The sequence below is a fragment of the Giraffa tippelskirchi genome, chromosome 6 (assembly GCF_054371585.1).
Source record: "Giraffa tippelskirchi isolate mGirTip1 chromosome 6, T2T-mGirTip1v1.2.pri, whole genome shotgun sequence".
Taxonomy (NCBI): Eukaryota; Metazoa; Chordata; class Mammalia; order Artiodactyla; family Giraffidae; genus Giraffa; species Giraffa tippelskirchi.
Window position 1 is genome coordinate 80216969 of NC_137280.1, and position 17708 is coordinate 80234676.

At 58.8% G+C, this 17708-nt stretch overlaps 2 protein-coding genes and 1 long non-coding RNA gene across 8 annotated transcripts in view; 1 reads left to right on the forward strand and 2 right to left on the reverse strand.

Annotated features, from left to right (window-relative positions):
- Positions 1 to 1078, reverse strand: part of LOC145509242 (uncharacterized) — a 51286-nt gene extending 50208 nt beyond the window's left edge. The window contains exon 1 of one of the 2 annotated variants that reach the window (XR_014055938.1): positions 880 to 1078. This is a non-coding gene — a long non-coding RNA (uncharacterized LOC145509242). The remainder of the gene's footprint in view (positions 1 to 879) is intronic. The other variant, XR_014055937.1, reaches the window with a different exon arrangement.
- Positions 599 to 11181, forward strand: MGAT4B (alpha-1,3-mannosyl-glycoprotein 4-beta-N-acetylglucosaminyltransferase B). Of its 5 annotated transcripts, none has more exons than XM_081497626.1 (16): positions 599 to 984; positions 5317 to 5434; positions 5854 to 6039; positions 6124 to 6264; positions 6346 to 6479; positions 6857 to 6903; positions 7190 to 7303; positions 7534 to 7609; positions 7730 to 7844; positions 8171 to 8301; positions 8477 to 8584; positions 8705 to 8898; positions 10181 to 10259; positions 10342 to 10429; positions 10506 to 10618; positions 10711 to 11181. In XM_081497626.1, exons 3-16 carry the CDS (start codon positions 5979 to 5981, stop codon positions 10732 to 10734), a joined length of 1425 nt encoding a protein of 474 aa, XP_081353752.1. In that variant the 5' UTR covers positions 599 to 984; positions 5317 to 5434; positions 5854 to 5978; the 3' UTR covers positions 10735 to 11181. The 5 variants fall into 5 exon arrangements, with proteins under 5 accessions (XP_081353752.1, XP_081353753.1, XP_081353748.1 ...); XM_081497627.1 differs by having other exon boundaries at positions 8477 to 8539; XM_081497622.1 differs by lacking the exon at positions 5317 to 5434.
- A 1348-nt stretch (positions 11182 to 12529) lies between these two features.
- On the reverse strand, positions 12530 to 15370 carry LTC4S (leukotriene C4 synthase). Its single transcript, XM_081497641.1, has 5 exons — positions 15313 to 15370; positions 13260 to 13359; positions 13083 to 13153; positions 12901 to 12982; positions 12530 to 12671 (listed from the first exon to the last, which is right to left on the reverse strand). The coding sequence occupies exons 1-5, from the start codon at positions 15368 to 15370 to the stop codon at positions 12530 to 12532; spliced, it is 453 nt and encodes a 150-aa protein (XP_081353767.1).
- Positions 15371 to 17708: the final 2338 nt, after the last annotated feature.

Here is a 17708-nt window from a genome sequence, read left to right on the forward strand (position 1 = left end):
CACAGTACCCTGTTTCTGCTCGTGGCTCTTCAGAAGTGGCAGTTGGGGTTTTTGATCTTTTTGTACCTTGTTCATAATTTGCCCCAACTGCCCACGCACACAGTAACTTTTAGTCCCTTATAGTTTCTTCGTATTTTGTTGCTGGATAAGACCTTTGTCCAGGTGCAAGCACCGCGGCTAAGGGTTCCAGATCCCAGCCTGTCTCACTTCTGCCTAAACCCCTCAGACCTGGGACAGGGGCCTGAGGGTCCTCAGTTAACCCGACTGAGGTCCAAATATGGGTTGGGGAAGTTCATAAGGAAAACGTTATTGAGAAGGGGTTAGGGGGCTGACGCAAGCCGCCACCACTGCGGACCGCACACTCTGGAAGGCCCCTGCTTCGACCTACCTGAGGCCAGAGCCCAGGGCCCCCACTGCACGAAGTCCAGGCCATTTAAGTTCACACGCGGGACCGGCGCCGCGAGGCGGACCGGCGCGATCCCGGGCGTTCGTCCCCCACCCCGCCCCTCGCGTACCGGTGTCGGCAGCGGGTGATGCGGCCCCTTTAAGTCCCGGCCGCCCCGCCCTTCGCAGCCAACTCCGCGGCGGCCCGGGATCCAGGCCGGGCCGCGGCTCTCGCCGCCCAGCCTAACTCAGCCCGGCCCGGCCCGGCCCGAGCGCCGAGCCTAGGCCGTCCGCTTCCCACAGCCTGGAGGAGCCGGCAGCGCGGCGCCCGGCCCTGTCCCCAGCCCGGCAGGCCGGCCCGCACCTCCGCCCGGCCCCGGGCTCGCAGCCCCTCCCCGCTCCGGGGCCGGGGCCCCTGCAGCCTCCCGGTCCCGGCGCTCCGGCCCCGGCCCCCCGGGCCATGCGGCCTCTGCCCCGCCGGCGCCCACCGCGTACCTGAGGAGATGAGGCTCCGCAATGGCGCCTTCCTGACGCTGCTGCTCTTCTGCCTGTGCGCCTTCTTCTCGCTCTCCTGGTACGCGGCGCTCAGCGGCCAGAAAGGTGAGCCCCTCCCCCGCCGGCGCCGGCCCCGCTGCGCCTCCCGCCCCAGGGCGCCGGCCTCCGGAGCTGGGGTCGGGCGTCCGCCGCGAAAGGCGGCCGGAAGCCGACGCCAGCGCCCCTTCCCCGCCCGGCCGGCGCGGGAGGACGCCCCTCCCTCCTCGCCCCCACTTGTTTGCTGCCGGAGTAACGAGATTCTCCTCAGGCCGGGGCTGGGCCTCGAGGCGGGGGCCGGGCGAGCGCTCAGGACGGGCCTCCGGGAGTTTTGCCCGCGCTGGGGCGGGTCGCTCCCTCTGGCGAGCGGGGGACCTCAGAGTTCTCAGAGAGGGACAGAGAGACGCAAGGTCAGAGGCGGCTTTGCCGGCTCCAGGCACATGGATGCCCCGTTCCTGAGACAGATATCCAGGCGGTACTGTCACTTCCCACCGCCGCTCCAACCCCGCCCGCTCAGCGTGCGGCTCCCTGGGGCCTCAGCAGCCCTCCTCCGGAACATCTGGCCCCAGGACTCCTCCACTGGGATGCGGGCGCTGCGGAAGCCTTCCTCAGGCTGCCGGCCCGGGGGTGCCTTGAGGGCCTCATGAGCAGCCCACCCAGCCCTGGCTACCGGTTAACTTACTTTATGTGGCCTCACGTGAAGTTTGATCCAGCTAGCCAGTCCAGCGCCATGGCCCTCCGAGTCTGCTAGCACAGTTCGGGCTGAGGGACAGACCCCAGCATTGGCTGGAGTTGCTCCATGTTGGTTGGGATGGATGGGGCTGAGCGGAGCCTTTGCTGAGGGCAGATGGCTGAGGAGGCTCTCGCAGGCCTTTGTCGACCCAGCCTTCAGCACAAGAGGCAGCAGGAAAAGCTGCTCCCTTCCTGCCTCTGGCTTTCCCTGCAGGAGGCCTAGGCAGGATGGGGCTGAGGCTGCTGACCCCAGCCTCCCTCCCACCACCTGCTTCCCTGTCCCCCACAGAGGCTGCAGGAGGAGCAGGAGCCTTTCTGACCCTCAAAGTCCCCGTGTCCCCACCTGGCTTCCGTCCGCCCAGCTCAGCCCAGCCCTGTTTGGGTGGAGGCTTGGGCTGTCCTTAGGGCACCAGAAGGCCTGGAAGGAGAACCCTAGGACTTGGTACTTTAGAGGCCACTGCTGGAGCGGAGTTCTCTGTAGGTCTCTGTATGTGGAGTGTATGACCCAGGGAAGGGCATGGCTAGGGCAGAGTTCTGGGTAGCTGAGGTGTGTCACCTAGGGGAGGACATTTTGGACCCTCGGGAGAGTGGCCAGGTAAGCAGACTGACTTGGAGGCCAAGGTGGGGCCGTACCTGATGGGCTGGGGCACATTTGTGCAGTTGTGAGTGAAGTAATGAGCCCTTGTGAGTCTGACTAGCCACAGTGTCCAGGAGCATGGGAGTGATGGGGATGCCCATGGCTCCATTTAGGCCTACTCTCCCTAGGGGCTTCCCAGGTGGCCCTAGTGGTAAAGAACCTGCCTGCCAATGCAGGAGACTTAAGAGATGCGTGTTCGATCCCTGGGTCGGGAAGATCTCTTGGAGAAGGGCATGGCAACCCACTCCAGTATTCTTGCCTGGAGAATCCCATGGACAGAGGAGCCTGGCAGACTACAGTCCATGGGGTTGCAAAGAGTCAGAAACGACTGAAGCTTCTTAGCAGCAGCAGTACCAGCTCCCTAAGGGAAGCCTCCAGGAGCCTGGTCAAAGAAGTGGGGTTCAGATGCAGGGTCCTTGTCCCTGGGGCCTGAAAGCCCAGAAGCCTGTGACATGTGACAAGAGGATCACCTGGGCCTTCTCTACTGAAGGCTGTTACTCTTTTGGGGGGCCCAGTAAGATCTGGTCTTTGAAGGCCTGAAGAGAAGCCTGAGTCTGGGCTCCTGTATGAACCTTTCTCATTTTTACATTCAGATGACTGTATTAAGCCTGTAGGGAAGCCAGACTAAATCTGAGACCAGGCTGGACCTTGGCTTCCAGTTTGCAGTGAATAGGGAACTCAGGAGAGGGCTGGCCCCGGCATGGATGCTTAGAGGAAAAGCAGAGGAACCCAGATCTGTAGGGAAGGGAAGAGGTGGGCAGGGAGCCAGAGAGAAAGGAAAGTAGGAGCAGGTGGCATCCTGGAAGCCAAGGGCCAGGAAAGACACATAGGCCTTGGCAAGACGGGCCCTGGACACAGGTTTCAGGCACACTTTCACATCCAGCCTTGACAAAATTTGTGCATCAGCTCCACTAATGCTCCAGTTGTGGCCCTGCTAAAGGTCCCCAAGGAAGACAGCAGACTGTCCAGGGGGTTAGCCTCAGCCACACAGCCCTCCCCCGTGTCTAGGCTGTCCCCTCTCTTAGACCTTAGCAATGATAGATGCCCATCTTGACCACTGGGAGGGTGGATGCAAATCCTGGAGAGGAGGTGGACACCTGCCCCCTTCTCTGTGCTTCTGCCCCCCTGCAGGTTGACAGCAGACCTTCACTGGGCCTGGCACCTGCCTGCGCCTCTCTGAGCCTATTTTTCCATCCCACAGTACAGGGCACAAGCTCTGTGCCCTAGCTTTAACCTTGAAATCTGTTTCTTTAACGAAGAGGGAACCAAAGGGAAGCTTGTGGTCTGTGGGCCTCAGATATCTTGATTATTTTGCCTTCTGGTAGAGGGAGGGACAGGAAAGCCTCCAATAGTGTGACCACAGCTGCCCCCAGGACTTGGAAAGAGGAAAGCTTCTGGCAAGAGGACCAGGGTAGGGAGCAGGCTGTGCCCAGGCCTCAGTGGTCAGGGCAGTTCAGGTTAGCAGGGCCCACCTCTTGGTCCACTTAGGACAGGCTAAGGTTGGACAGAGCTTAGCCTACTTAAAAATCAGAGAAGGCCATGTGTGCGGGGAGCAGAGGCAGCAGTCAGAGAGAGTGAGGCCTCCTTACGCTCCCTCCACCTCACAGAGGGCCCCACTGCAGGGGGCTTCCTTGGGTATAGCCAGTAGCATTGGGGTGGGCATCAGGGACAGTAGGTAGGTAGGTAGAGACTATGCAGGAGGGAGACCACCTACCCGTGTGGGCAGCTCTGAACTGCATCCTACTGGGCCTCAGCACTCCCCAGTTACCCTTCCTGTTGGCAGCTGGGCAGGGGAGTGTTGGCGGTGGCAAGCTCCCTGTTTAAAGGGTCAGGTTTCTGGGGTAACCTGGCCTCAGAATCCAGTGCAGAGCCTCAAAGATCTGGTAACCTAACTCCTAACTCCCTCCCCAGTGGGGCTGTTCCTGAGCACAGAGGCTTGAAGTGGCCTGGCCTTTGGCCCCATGGGCAGCATGTGGGGAGGGAGACTGGGGCAAGCTTCTGACTTTGGAGTGCCTTATCAAGGATCTGCTTGGCTCCCCTGCTCTTCCCCTACGCCAAGCCTCTCTGTCCTTCTTAGGGGCTACTCCATTCTCTTTTTCTGGAACTTAGTGCTTAGACCTCTGCCCTAGCTACAGAAAGGGGGTGTCCTGGGATGACCGAATTTTGCCTTGGTCATGACCTTTGGAGTATCTTGTTGTGGCGAAGTGACACCATCCCAGGGCATTCTGGGGGTTGTGATCCCCCTGAGGGAGCAAGGAATGTAAGAGCTGCCTGAGGATGAGAGGGGAGAAATCTGGAAGGATTCCAAGACTTGGGGATTTTTGCCCCGAGGCCTTGAAGGTTCCATAGACTTTCATTAGGCCCAGAGGAGAAAAGGGAATCCCAGGCAGATGAAACAAGCATGTGTGAAAGCATAGATGTCAGACAAGGAAAAGGCAGTGCGTGTGACAGCAAATAAAGAAGGCAAAAGCCAGATCCGAAAAGGCCTTGAGAGTGAACAGCCTAGCAGGACCTGGCTGCTTCAGCAGCAGCAGCAGATAGCACTGTTGTTTTTGTCTCATTCTTGATTGCTTGGCCCTGCCAGACCAGTGGAGCCAGGTACTTGGCACTCTGGGGCTCCCTGTCCGCTGTCAGGCAGCCCCGCCTGTGTGCTGCTTCAGGCCCATGTACACCTCAGTGCCTGCAGATGAAACCCAGCTGGAGGTTCTGATACAGGTCCCTGTGGGTGGCATGGTATAGGCCTGGGACAGCTCTTCAGAGAAGCAGGCCTCAGGGCATTCAGAGCTTGTGTTCCCTCTCTGCTGTTGCCTTGCTGAGGGACCTGTGACTCGTTTTTCAACTTCATCTGCTCCTCTGAGCACTGGGGGCTGTAACTGCAGCAATCCCCCCGCCCCCCACTATGTGCGATTATGAATCCAGAGCTGGTATCTAGTGTAGAATGACCGCCATGAGGACAGTGATGAATGGGTGTCCAGGGCTCAGTCCTACTTGGAGGATAGGAGAGGATGTTCAGGGAGGTTTTCTGTCCCCAGGGAGCCTTTGGGATGGAGCTGCCTGTGATCTCCGTGAAGTGGGGTGGGAAGCAAAGTGCAGAGGCTGAAAGAAGGAACAGTGGAAGGCTGGCCTCAACATAAGAACTGCTTGAGGAAGGTGGGTCTTGGATGGGACCTTGGATGTCCTACCTCCTAGAAGGAGGAGATGCTGCAAGGAGAATCAAGAAGGGGCTGTGAGAGCTACTGGGAGGAGAGAATTCAGTCCTAGGCTTTTCCACCTCCAGCTTAGTTTGTCCCACCTGGGCCTGGAAGTGATCCTGCAGCCTTCCCACTTCAGACATCTCAGTGGAGAAAATAAAGGGAGAGCACTGGAGAGGGCTAATTCCCCCTGTGGAGGCTTTTATTCTGCAAATGTGAGTGTCACTGTGACTTCGGAGTGACTCTTATGTAAGCCCATGTGACTCACATGTAGCAGGCATGAGAACAGATGTGAACAGATGCCTGTGCTGACAGACTCAAGGGGCAGTAGGTCAGCTCTAGGCTGCCCCCTGGTGACAGCACGCACACCACTCACAGGTGACGTGGTGGACGTCTACCAGCGGGAGTTCCTGGCCCTGCGTGACCGCTTGCATGCAGCCGAGCAGGAGAGCCTCAAGCGCTCCAAGGAGCTCAACCTGGTGCTGGATGAGATCAAGAGGGCCATGTCAGAGAGACAAGCACTGCGAGATGGAGACAGCAATCGCACCTGGGGCCGCCTAACTGGTGAGGCTCGGGAGCGGCCGTGGTGGGGACTCGAAGCTGAAGGCTAAGCTCGTTGTCTGACCTGCCCCTTCCCGACCCACCCAGAGGATCCACGCCTGAAGCCGTGGAACGGCTCGCACAAGCACGTGCTGCACCTGCCCACTGTCTTCCACCACCTGCCACACCTGCTGGCCAAGGAGAGCAGCCTGCAGCCGGCCGTGCGCGTGGGCCAGGGCCGCACCGGAGGTAGGGGGCCGGGAGAGGCCAGAGGCGGGTGGTGGGGCGATCCCCACGTGTGCCCAGCGCCGACCCTCCACGTCCCCGCAGTGTCGGTGGTGATGGGCATCCCCAGCGTCCGGCGCGAGGTGCACTCCTACCTGACTGACACGCTGCACTCCCTCATCTCGGAGCTGAGCCCACAGGAGAAGGAGGACTCGGTCATCGTGGTGCTGATTGCCGAGGCGAGTGGGCGGGGCCGGGCCTGGGGCGCTCGGTGCGGGGCGCACGACAGAAAGGAACGGGAGAGATGAAACAGCAGCATTGCAGAGGGGAAACTCAGAAGTTCAGTTGTTAGTTTCATTCACAAACTTACCAAGGTGAAAAATTGAAACAGACATTTTAGTTTCCCCTCCCTGGGATGTGAACTTACATAGTCCGCCCCACCCCTTGGCCTCAGGTCTCTAGAAAGGCTTTTTCTGAGGCACCCATGGTCCCTAGGCCCAGCCTTACTTAGCTTTTAGGATGGTGGGAGAAAGAACTGTGTCCTTCCCCCAGCCTTTTCTTCCAGGCCATTTGGGGTGACAGCCTGACTCAGGGAGGGCACTTGGTCTTCCCACAGACTGACCCACAGTATACCTCGCTGGTGACAGAGAATATCAAGGCCTTGTGAGTACTGACAGCCCAGCAAGGCTGGTGAAGGGAGGACTCTGAGGTGTTGGGCAGGCAGGTGCCTTCCATCTGTGGGAAAGGGTGCTTCCCTCCTTGGCTGTGGGGGTGGCTGTGTAGAGATGACCCGACCCCTCTGAAGCCTCTGTGTGTCAGTAGGATGCTTCTGGTATTGGGGGATGTCTGCCTGGTGGGCTTTAAGTAGAGGACGGGGTCTAGCTAGCTCAGCTCTGCCCCTGCTCTGGTCCCTGGAGTCTGCACACTCACTGGGCCTTCCTGTCCCCAGGTTCCCTATGGAGATCCATTCTGGGCTCCTGGAAGTCATCTCCCCTTCTCCCCACTTCTACCCTGACTTCTCCCGCCTCCGAGAGTCCTTTGGGGACCCCAAGGAGAGAGTCAGGTACTAGTCCTATCCCTCTCCCTGTGCCCCCAGCAACCTGCCCCCCTGTGCTAAGGAACCTAGCCTGTGGGTGTCTTGAGTCCCGAGTCCTTTTCTGCAGTGCCTCCATTGTTCCATTGGAGGACCCCTGCATGGGGGCGGGGGGCCTGTTACCCACTCAGTGGCATATGTGGTGGCCACACTGCAGGTGAAGGGGTCTGAGCTCTTGAGGCCCCTGCCCCGGTCCACAGGTGGAGGACCAAACAGAACCTTGATTACTGCTTCCTCATGATGTATGCACAGTCCAAAGGCATCTACTACGTGCAGGTGAGCACTGATTCCTTGCTCTGTGCCCCTTTCCCCCTGCACGGGCCTGGGTGGTGAGCCCTGCCCTCCCTGTGCCCACCCTGAGTCCTGGCCCCCTTCTACCTACCCACCACTGTGTAGCTGGAAGATGACATCATAGCCAAGCCCAACTACCTGAGCACCATGAAGAACTTTGCACTCCAGCAGCCCTCGGAAGACTGGATGATCCTGGAGTTCTCCCAGCTGGGTTTCATTGGTGTGCCAGCCCCCTCCCTGCCCAACTGGCCTGACCAGAATATCTCTGTCCAGCCCACTTCTGCCTCTGTCATCAGCTCTCAGCCCCCTGCCTTGTTCCCAAGCCCTGGTCAGGCTCTGAGCCTGTTCTTAGAGTGCCCGCTGTAGCCCTACCTGGCCTATTCCTGCCTGCCCCTCTGCATCAAGATGTTTGGGCTCCCCAGCCCATCCACCCTCTTACCCACACCTGCCTGCAGCCAGCCAGAGGTTTTGCTGTGGGACCCTCCCCAGAGTCCCCCAGGGCAGAGCTGCCTTCTCAGCACTCTTTTCCCCTACTTCTACCCTCAGGGAAGATGTTCAAGTCACTGGACCTGAGCATCATTGTGGAGTTCATCCTTATGTTCTACCGGGACAAGCCCATTGACTGGCTCTTGGACCACATTCTGTGGGTGAAGGTCTGCAACCCTGAGAAGGATGCGGTGAGCAGGACCTGCACAGAGGCGGGCAGGGGCGGTGGAGCAAGCAGCCTCCTTCAGGGACTATGTTGGTGATCGTGCACCTGACAGGAGGAGACTGTGTGTTGCTGGCTGGAGGAGTTTCTGTCTTCAGAGGTGGAGTTAAGTTAAGCCCAGGTGTATCACCCTCCCTCCACAGAAGCACTGTGACCGGCAGAAGGCCAACCTGCGGATCCGCTTCAAGCCATCCCTCTTCCAGCATGTGGGTACTCACTCCTCACTGGCGGGCAAGATCCAGAAACTGAAGGTGGGCAGTGCCACACTGGAGCCTGGTTGAGTACAGCAGAGCCTGGGCTGAGGTTGGGCAAGGAGGTGGCAGGGCAAGTCCAGGGCCCACCCTAGCACCTCTGTCCCTCCATTACTGTAGGATAAGGACTTTGGGAAGCACGCACTGCGGATGGAGCACGTGAACCCACCAGCAGAAGTGAGCACGAGCCTCAAGACGTACCAGCACTTCACCCTGGAGAAGGCCTACTTGCACGAGGATTTCTTCTGGGCGTTCACGCCCTCTGCGGGGGACTTCATCCGCTTCCGCTTCTTCCAGCCGCTGCGACTGGAGCGGTCAGTGCCAGTGCCCACAGATCCACTTTGGGGGAGGGGGAGGGTGGCTACCGCAGTTCAACCCTCACCACAAATTTCTGACCCTACCGAGTCCCCTCTGTGACCCCCCCAGCAGATTATTTAATGTTATTAGGTTTTCTTATCTGAAAAGTGTAGGTCAGAACAGTAGCTACAGAACTCGCTGGTGGTCCAGTGGAAAGACTCAGGCTTTCACTGCTGTAGACCCGGGTTCAGTCCCTGGTTGGCAAAATAAAATCCATAAGCTGCGTGTGGTGAGGACAAAAACAAGAGGAACAGTAGCTACTTCATAAAGACAAGTCCAGCATTGCCCACAGGAGCTTGGTGACATTGCCCATCACCATCAGCCTTGTGAGTAAGTTGCCTTGTACAGTCCCAACAACTGCTTTGGGTGGTGCCCAGCTTGGCCCAGCACCACAGGGCCCACTGGAAGGTTGTTGCTGAGCTGTGAAAGACCCTGGGATTCTTGGTCTCCAGAGGAGAGGAATTCAATCCAGGGCCAGTGATGAGACTTGATCTCTCAGAGCTTTTGTGTAGCAAAGTTTTATTAAAGTATAAAAGAGGTAGAGAAAGCTTCTGACATAGACATCAGAAGGGGGCAGAAAGAGTGCCCCTCTGCTAGCCTTTAGCAGCATGTCGTATACCTATCAGCAGGCTGCTAATTAGAGAAAGGAGATGTCTCAAAAGTCAGAGTGGCACAGACCCCTCACCCACAACATGCATTTTGAGATAACGTTGGCATCAGGTGAGTCATCCCAGGCCATAAAACGATTGACATGAATCTTGAAGAAAGGCAGGTTTCCAAGCAAATATATAGTTTCATTAACATAGATTAGGAGAACAGTTGTATGAGTAAAGCATACTGATTTGTTGAGCCCTTATCCATTCTGAGTCTTAAGCAGAACCGACTTGAAGAAAGAAAGAGTCTCAGGTAAATACATAGTTCATTAACATAGCTTAAGAAAACCATTTCCATAAGAAAAACATTGGTTAGCTCTAGGTTTGAGAAAAGTTAAGTTCAGTTGGAACCAGGTGTCATCATGGCAACACAGAATTTTACCTCCTTTTACTTTTGTATAGAGAAGGAAAAAAATGTCTAACACTTGCAGCCTGTTTCCTCCATTTGGAGACCCCTGGCCTTCCTTCCTGTTCCCCCCGCACCACCGACTGCACTCCTGGCCCAGGCCTGGCCTTTTCTCTGCTGGGTGCTGTGCCTAGGCAGTGCCCCACCCCTGCAGCAGCTTACAGGCCTGTCTGGCCACAGGTTCTTCTTCCGTAGTGGCAACATCGAGCACCCAGAGGACAAGCTGTTCAACACATCTGTGGAGGTGTTGCCCTTTGATGTGAGTGTGGTGGGGGGTAGGTATGCACTGGGGCCTGCCCCTCCCACAGCCGCTAGCTTCAGCCCCTTGATTTTGCCCCCAGAACCCCCAGTCAGACAAGGAGGCCCTGCAGGAGGGCCGTTTGGTCACTCTGCAGTACCCGCGGAGCCCTGACGGGTACCTCCAGATAGGTGAGTGGGGGGGCGGGGGGGGCGAGGCTCAGTGAGCAGGGCTCTTGGGCTGCCTCTCACTGCTGCCCTCCCCCAGGCTCCTTCTACAAGGGCGTGGCACAAGGTGAAGTGGATCCTGCTTTCGGCCCCCTGGAAGCTCTGCGCCTCTCCATCCAGACAGACTCACCTGTGTGGGTCATTCTGAGCGAGGTGACGTGGGGCCGGGAATGGGGAGCTGTACCCAGCAGCTAAATCCCAGCCCTCTCTGAAACCCCCGCTGACACTGAGCCTGGTTCTTCCAGATTTTCCTGAAAAAGGCTGACTAAGCTGAGATTTATGAAGGTGCATTTCAGCTGGTCCTGAAGTCCAGTAGACTTGAGATGTTGCCGCTGCCCCCGGAGGGCCAGGCACAGCCGCCCCAGTCTGCGGGGTTCTGCCTGGGACCGCACTCCGCCGGCCTGGGGTGGCCGCTGGCCCGGAGGCCCCAGGAACTGGTGCTGTCCCGCCCGCCGGCCGCGGGGAAGAGGCAGGCGGCGCCTACACTGTGCCTGAGGCCGGCCCGCGCCGCCCAGAGACGCTCCATCCTGGCCCTCTTGGGCCAGGCCATTTTAGAAGAGCTTTTTCCTGGGCATCCACTGTCTCTGGCGCGAACACTGGAATGCATATACTACTTTATGTGCTGTGTTTTTTATTCTTGGATACATTTGATTTTTTCACGTTAAGTCCACATATACTTCTATAAGAGCGTTCCTTGTAATAAAGGGTTAATGACGTGTTCGCCTCTAATCCAGCTATATCATCCGGTGCCCCTGCCTTGCGGTGTGGCTCAGCACCACCTAGCCTCCATTTCCTGGGAGCAGTGGCTTGGTAACTAAGGTAACTGATGGAGTTAGTGTGGAATCTGGGTCCCCCCTCCACTTCCAAGATGACCTTCCTCAGAGCACTCCCCCTAGGACCCATCATAGCTCTCGAAGTGCTTGTAGCCACCTCCTGCCAAAGGCACACCCCCATCTCCTCACCCCATGCATTCGTGGGTCTTGCCCTGCTTTGACCACCTTTTCCAAGGCGCTGCTCCAGTCCCTGGTCCCTGACTCATTTTAGGGTCTCAGCCGGCTCAGAACCTTTGCTGTTACCCGCTTCCTCTCTCCATTCTCAGCTAAAAGCCACTTTTTAGGGAGTATTCCCAGTAGGCATTCCTTCCATATCTGGGCCCCAAGACACCCAGACATTTACTGGAGAGCGCCTGTGCGTGCATGCTAAGCCGCTTCAGTCGTGTCCGAGTTTTTGCAAACGCATGGGCTATAGCCCGCCAGGCTCCTCTGTCCATGGGATTCTCCAGGCAAGAATATTGGAGCACACCAATCAACCAAATTGATTACATTCATCGTCTTCCCCAGCTCTGCCGGCTGCAACAGGCTGCCCTGAACACCTGTGCTCAGTCGCGTCCTACTCTGGTGACCCCATCCCACCACGCTCGTCTGTCCACGGGATTTTCAAGGCAAGAAGAGTGGAGTGGATTGCCATTTCTTCCTCCAGGGGATTCTCCCTACCCAGAGATGGAACCCATGTTTCCTGTGTCTCCTGCATCAGCAAGTGAATTCTTTACCACTGTGCCTCCTAGGCATCTAGATGCCGGTTACCGATCCAAAAAAGTCCCTTGTGTGGGCTGTGAAGGGTACACGGAATAGGGCGGCTGAGGGTCAGTGGAGAGGCAGGATTCATAGAGGGACAGGCGAGGAAAGCGCTGACCGCAGGGAGAAGCCCTGGGTGAGCATCGGCAAGAAAGGGCGCCTGTGGGCAGGCCGGACGTGTGACTCCAGGGTCTGGGAACAGGACAGGACCCGGGACCCGATCGAGCTCCTGCGGGACGTGGGGTAGGGAGGTGGGGAGGGGCGGCCCCTTGCCTTCCGCAGCCCTGCCTCCCACGCCCACTCCCACGGGCCCACTGAAGTTAGGCCCGTGCAGGCTCTACAACCCGCATTGCACGACCCATTTCGACTGAAAGAGTGCATTCAGGGTCCTGTCATGGACGCTTTAATGAGAAACTGGGATGGGGTTGAGCCTCCGTCCTCCAGGAGGCTCCGGCTCAACTCCAGCTCCGGCGTCCCGGCGTCCTCCGTCTCAGGCCCTCAGCAGCAGTTTCTGGAGCTGTCCAAGGAGCGTGACGCGCAGCACGGCCGGGAGGAAGTGGGCGAGCAGGCCAAGGGCCGCCAGGGCCACGAGAAGCCAGAGCGCGCGCGCGCTCGCGTACAGCGGGGCCAGCCTGCGAGTGGGGCTCAGCGGCGGCGGGGCAGGGCGCCGAACCCAGCCCGACCCCACGGCCCGGCTCCACCGGGAACCCGCCCACTGGACCCTAAAAGGGACTCGCCTCCAACCCGCTGCCCGGTCCCGCCCGCGCTCTGCTAGCGTCCTCGGCCGTCACCGCCCTGCCCATCTACCACCTTTCCCCGCCCCGGCGGACCTCCGGGGAGCCGCCCCTCCCCGCTTCTCACCTTTGCTGCGCAGAGCGCGCGTAGCCCTGGAAGTAGCGGAGGCGCGCGAACAGGTAGACCAGACCACACAGTGCCGCCGCACCTGTGGCAGGGGAGGGGACGGCGGGGCAGGCTGAGGTGAGCCCGCTGCTGCGGGGACCCCCCCAGGCTCCAGTGCGCGCGCCCCTAGCCCACGTCCAAACCTTCATGAAAGAAGATGCCAGCCACCCAGAGCGTGGCGAGGAACAGCGGGAAATACTCGCTGCAGTTCACTCTACGGGGCGGGCGGGGCAGCATGAAGGCGCCGGCCTGCTCCCTCAGAGCCTGCCCGCCCGGGGGCTGCCTCGCTGCCCACCCCGCGCCCTCCCACCGCGGCTCACTGGGCTCGGTAGATGCGCTCGAACTCCGGCGGGCCGGTGGTGAGCGGCGGCGACACGCGGAAGGCCCTGCGCGCCCAGATCACCTTCAGAGAGAAGTAGGCTGGGGACAGAGGCATTGCAGGAGTCAGACTCGGCGCCCTGACTCCCGGCCTGTCTGCGCATCTTCTCTTATCCCTGCTCCACGCCTTGCTTGTGGAGACTCCCCTTTAAAGCCCAACATAGAGGACCGCCGGACCCCACTCATCTCCGGTGTCCGTGACACTCAATAAGGAGGGCAGGGTGTGGGCCTGGGGCTCTGAGAGGTCCTGTCCAGCCCAGTGAGTGTAGGAGGAAGGAATGACACGTCACAGGTCACCTGCCCTTGAAAGGACTTTGCTCCTGAATTAGTTTGACTTGCAAAACACAAGCAGATACCCAATTCCCACCCTCTAGGCATGGACTGTGGCCCACATCCTTGGCCTGGGAGTCCCACTTGAAGGCAGTGAAAGTGAAAGTGTTCAGCGCTCAGTCCTGTCTGACTCTTTTCGACCCCATGGACTGTAGCCCACCAAGCTCCTTTGTCCAAGGGATTTTCCAGGCAAGAGAACTCGAGTGGGTTGCCATTTCCTTCTCCAGGGGATCTTCGTGACCCAAGGATTGAACCCAGGTCTCCTGTACTGCAGGCAGATTCTTTACCAACTGAGCCACCGTTGGCTGCATCCTTCCAGATTCAAGGGAGCACACACCTTGTGGCCATTGTCCCTGCTCCCCCAGCACAGAGCTCACCAGGAGGGACCTCCTGGATTGCTGTGCCTGCAAACTGTGGCGTCCGGTCCAGCCTCAGCTTCTCTGTTCAGGCTCTCTGGACCCTGCCTCAGTTGCGGTCTAGATACCCTCTCCTCTGCCCCCAGGTGGTTAACAGCTGGGACTCTTCTAGTCCAACTCCAAACCACCGGCCTCTGCCCCTCTGCCTTCTGACACCGATGGGTACAGAGAGAGTGGGGTTGACTCTTGAGAGTCTGAGAGCACAGGAACTCTTCTACTTGGTCTCAGGCCAGATGCCTGCCACACACACAGCTGCAGTACTGGGTGTCTCCAGCTATCTTCCTGCAAGTTCTGTGGCTCTGATGCCCTTGGTGCCCGGCTTTCTTTGGGCCCAACCTGAGTGCCCTGTGAATACCGAGGGTGGCCTTGCCAGCACCGCGTAGGGCCTGGAGGGCAGCCCTGCGTCTACATGAGGAGGACCTGAAGGGTGAGCTCGCTGCTGTGGCTGGAGATCAACTCAGTCTGTCTGCTCAGCCCCTCCAGGGCCCTGCCTCAGGCTGTGTCTTGTCCTAGGGCATATCTATCCCAGGAATGTGTCTTCTAGGGCCAATCTGAAAAGAGCACTCAGCAGGCACCTTTGGGGTTTCAACCTTGTTCAGCTTCACATGGTTCCAGGATAAAGAGAGTGCCTTTGAAGGCAGGGCCAGGGGGTGGGGTCCTCCCACTGGGACACCCAGAGGAGAGACAGTTGCAGAGGGCAGGGATCATCTGGAGTAGGGCTGCCACAGGCCCATGGCTGTCCCGCTTCTATACCCACCATCAGAACATCCATTCATGCTGGCACCCTGCCCTCCTGCTCAGATCCAACATGGCTGGATGCCCCACTTTCTCACTGAAAGCCCTGCCCTACTCCAGGATTCTTTACGCTTGTCAAGGGACCATCCCCAACCCCAAGCCAGGCAGCCTGCATGCCTACCTCAGTCATCCCTCAGGAGCCTTTTTCCATTTCACTGCCCATCCCCTAGGTCAGGCACCTCTCAGCCTTGGTCCCTGCCCAGAGTGTCACAGTTTGCCCTGCAGACACCTTCCGGGGCTTCTCCCCTTCCCACTTGGGGAAAGTGCCAGGCCTTCAACCCTGGAGCATCCCTTCCTCTGGGGCCAGCAGAGCTCGAGTACCAGGGATCTGGGCTGTCCCTCGCCTAGGCCTGGACTTTTCAGCACTCCCCCGACCCTGCCCAGAGCCTGTAGGGAGGAAGACAGAAGGCAGGGGTCCGAGGCCCACCCACCTCCCGAGCAGGAGCCAGCCCACCTTGCAGCAGGACTCCCAGGAGGGTGACAGTGGCCAGAAGAGCTACCTCGTCCTTCATGGTGATGGCGGCTCTGTGAGGCCAGGCTGGCCGGTGAGAGGGTTATCTGTGGGGTTTTATCACCCTCGTCTGCTGCTCGGAGGCTGGCCCCGGAGAGGAAGAGTGGCTCGCTCTCCCCGCCCCTTCTCAGTGGGGAGGGGGCGTGGCCACAGCCTGAGGGATGAGCAGGCGGAAACCAGGGCCACACGGAGCCTGGGCGGGAAAGAGCAGTTGCCTGGGGACAGCCCAGCCTCCTCTTCCCAGTCCTTTTGTCCCTTCTTTGCCTAGCCTTGCGCTGGCAGAACTCAAATTGTCCACCTTAGGCTTGCTTCAGCTGCCAGGTCACCTGAGTGTCCCCAAAGGCCCCACAACCGCAGCAGATCCCACCTGGCCATCCAGACCTTCTCTTGTCCAGCATCTGATCTCAGGAATATAGAAGCTCCTACTTGAACCACCCATTGCCACCACTTCCCAAGTCACATTCATTCTCAGATCCACCCTAGTGCCGCCTTCCAAGGCCCACCCTGCCCCAGTCATCTCTTACTTGGCCACAGGTCACTGGCCCCTCATGGACTCCTGGCCCTGGCCCCCCATCAACACACTCCTCCATCTTCCACTCCCCAGCTGGGGTTGTTTTATAACATGGAACTCTGACTACAGGGTACTCCAAGCACCCAACCCACACTGGGCACAGCCAAGTCCTTGCTCCCTTCCAGAAAACCTGGTGTCCACCAGTTCTATAGCTGCCTGAACTCCAGGCACGTGGGCCATCCCAAAGGCCACTGGGCTGGCCTGGTCATCCCCCACAGGATGGCTGAACCTGTCATCTCTGGGGCCTCTGACCCTGGCACACACAGTCACCTGCCATTTCTGCCTGCCCAGCATCCCTCTTCATGAAGCCTCAGCCCTCCCCACACTTAGCTTCTGTGCCCTGGGCAGAGCTGCCTCCCACCCCCAGGCCTGCGGGACGGACATGTGAGCCAAAACTGACTGTGGGAGCCAAGGCTGACCCAAGATGGTGAGACGGAGTCCTGGCAGCTTCCTTAGAACTCTGGGGAAGGGAACTCGGAATGGGAGGGAGATTACTGAGGGCAACTTCCAGCCTCTCGCCATCCTGAGGAAGACTGAGCCAACACAGGTCTAGGCTGTGAGAACAGAGGTGGCTTGTATCCTGAAGCCCTGGGGCCACCTTGCCTGAAACAACCCCCGGACTGTTCAGCTTTTCCATTTTGTAAAATGGTCACTTCTCCTTTTTGCTCAAGTTGGTTTGAAGTGGGTTTTGGTCAGCGGTGAGAGTCCAGACTGGTACACGAGCACCGACAGAAGCAAGGGAGCACAAGCCAGGCTGTGGGAGGGACAGAGCGGCTGGGTTCTCGGGGCAGCCACTGCTGCACCAGGCAGTGGGCTGCCATGATGCCCTGGCACCCCTTTGCCTGGTCCCTCTGGAGAGCCTCCATGCATCAAGGTGATGTGACCCGGGCAGCTCTGCCCTTGCTGCCCACCTGGCCTCTTTCCCTGCTGCCCAAGCCTGGGTTGCAGCCTGAGGGCTTTGTTGCCTGTTAGGCTCCCCCAAGAATTCCCTTTAGCCTCTCATCACCTGCTCAACACCCAGTGAATGTCCTTTGTCCATCATTGTCCCCCCAGAACCAGCTGCACCCCAACTGGGGTTGCTGGGAGCACCTCAGGAGCAGGGGTGGGTCTCCGAGTCTGTGCTCTCTGCTTTGGACAAGTCTTCCCATAGCAGTAGTAGGTGCTCTGTGATGTGGAAATGACTGAGACAGAGACAGGAGTACCAGGGAGCAGATGCCAGATGCACCCTCCAGCTCTCTCCACCAGTTCAGCCCCTACTAGGACCCCTGCTCTGGTCTTTCCTCCAGCCCTAGCCAGGCTCCCTGAAGGGTGGGACACATGTGCCATGGGTGGGCTGTGTGCCAGTGTTTGCATGAAGCTATGTGTCTCCATGCTGCGATCCCATCGGTCAAGGTGTTTACGATTATTTTGAAGCTCATTCATGGGCCTCTGCATGTCCATGTTTCTCTCTGCCCATGTTCAGGCTGTCTTCTCGGACAAGCTCTCATTTCCTCTGAGGCCGAGACAGACTCTGTTCTGAGCTGACAGCAGGAAGCTGAGGCCTAATATCAGCAGCTTCTGAGGAAGTCCCTGGGCAGATGTCCAGGCAACATCTGGGGGCTCAGACCCTGAAATGCTTTCCAGATCTCTTGATCTGCACCTCCCTCTCTCTGAGCTTCCCCAGTCTCTAAGGGTTGGGCCTGCGCAGGCTGACAGAGGTTGAGCCTAAGGCCTTCCATGCAGAGGCCACCCACTCACCCTCCTTAGCAGCCAGCCCTGGAAGCGGCAA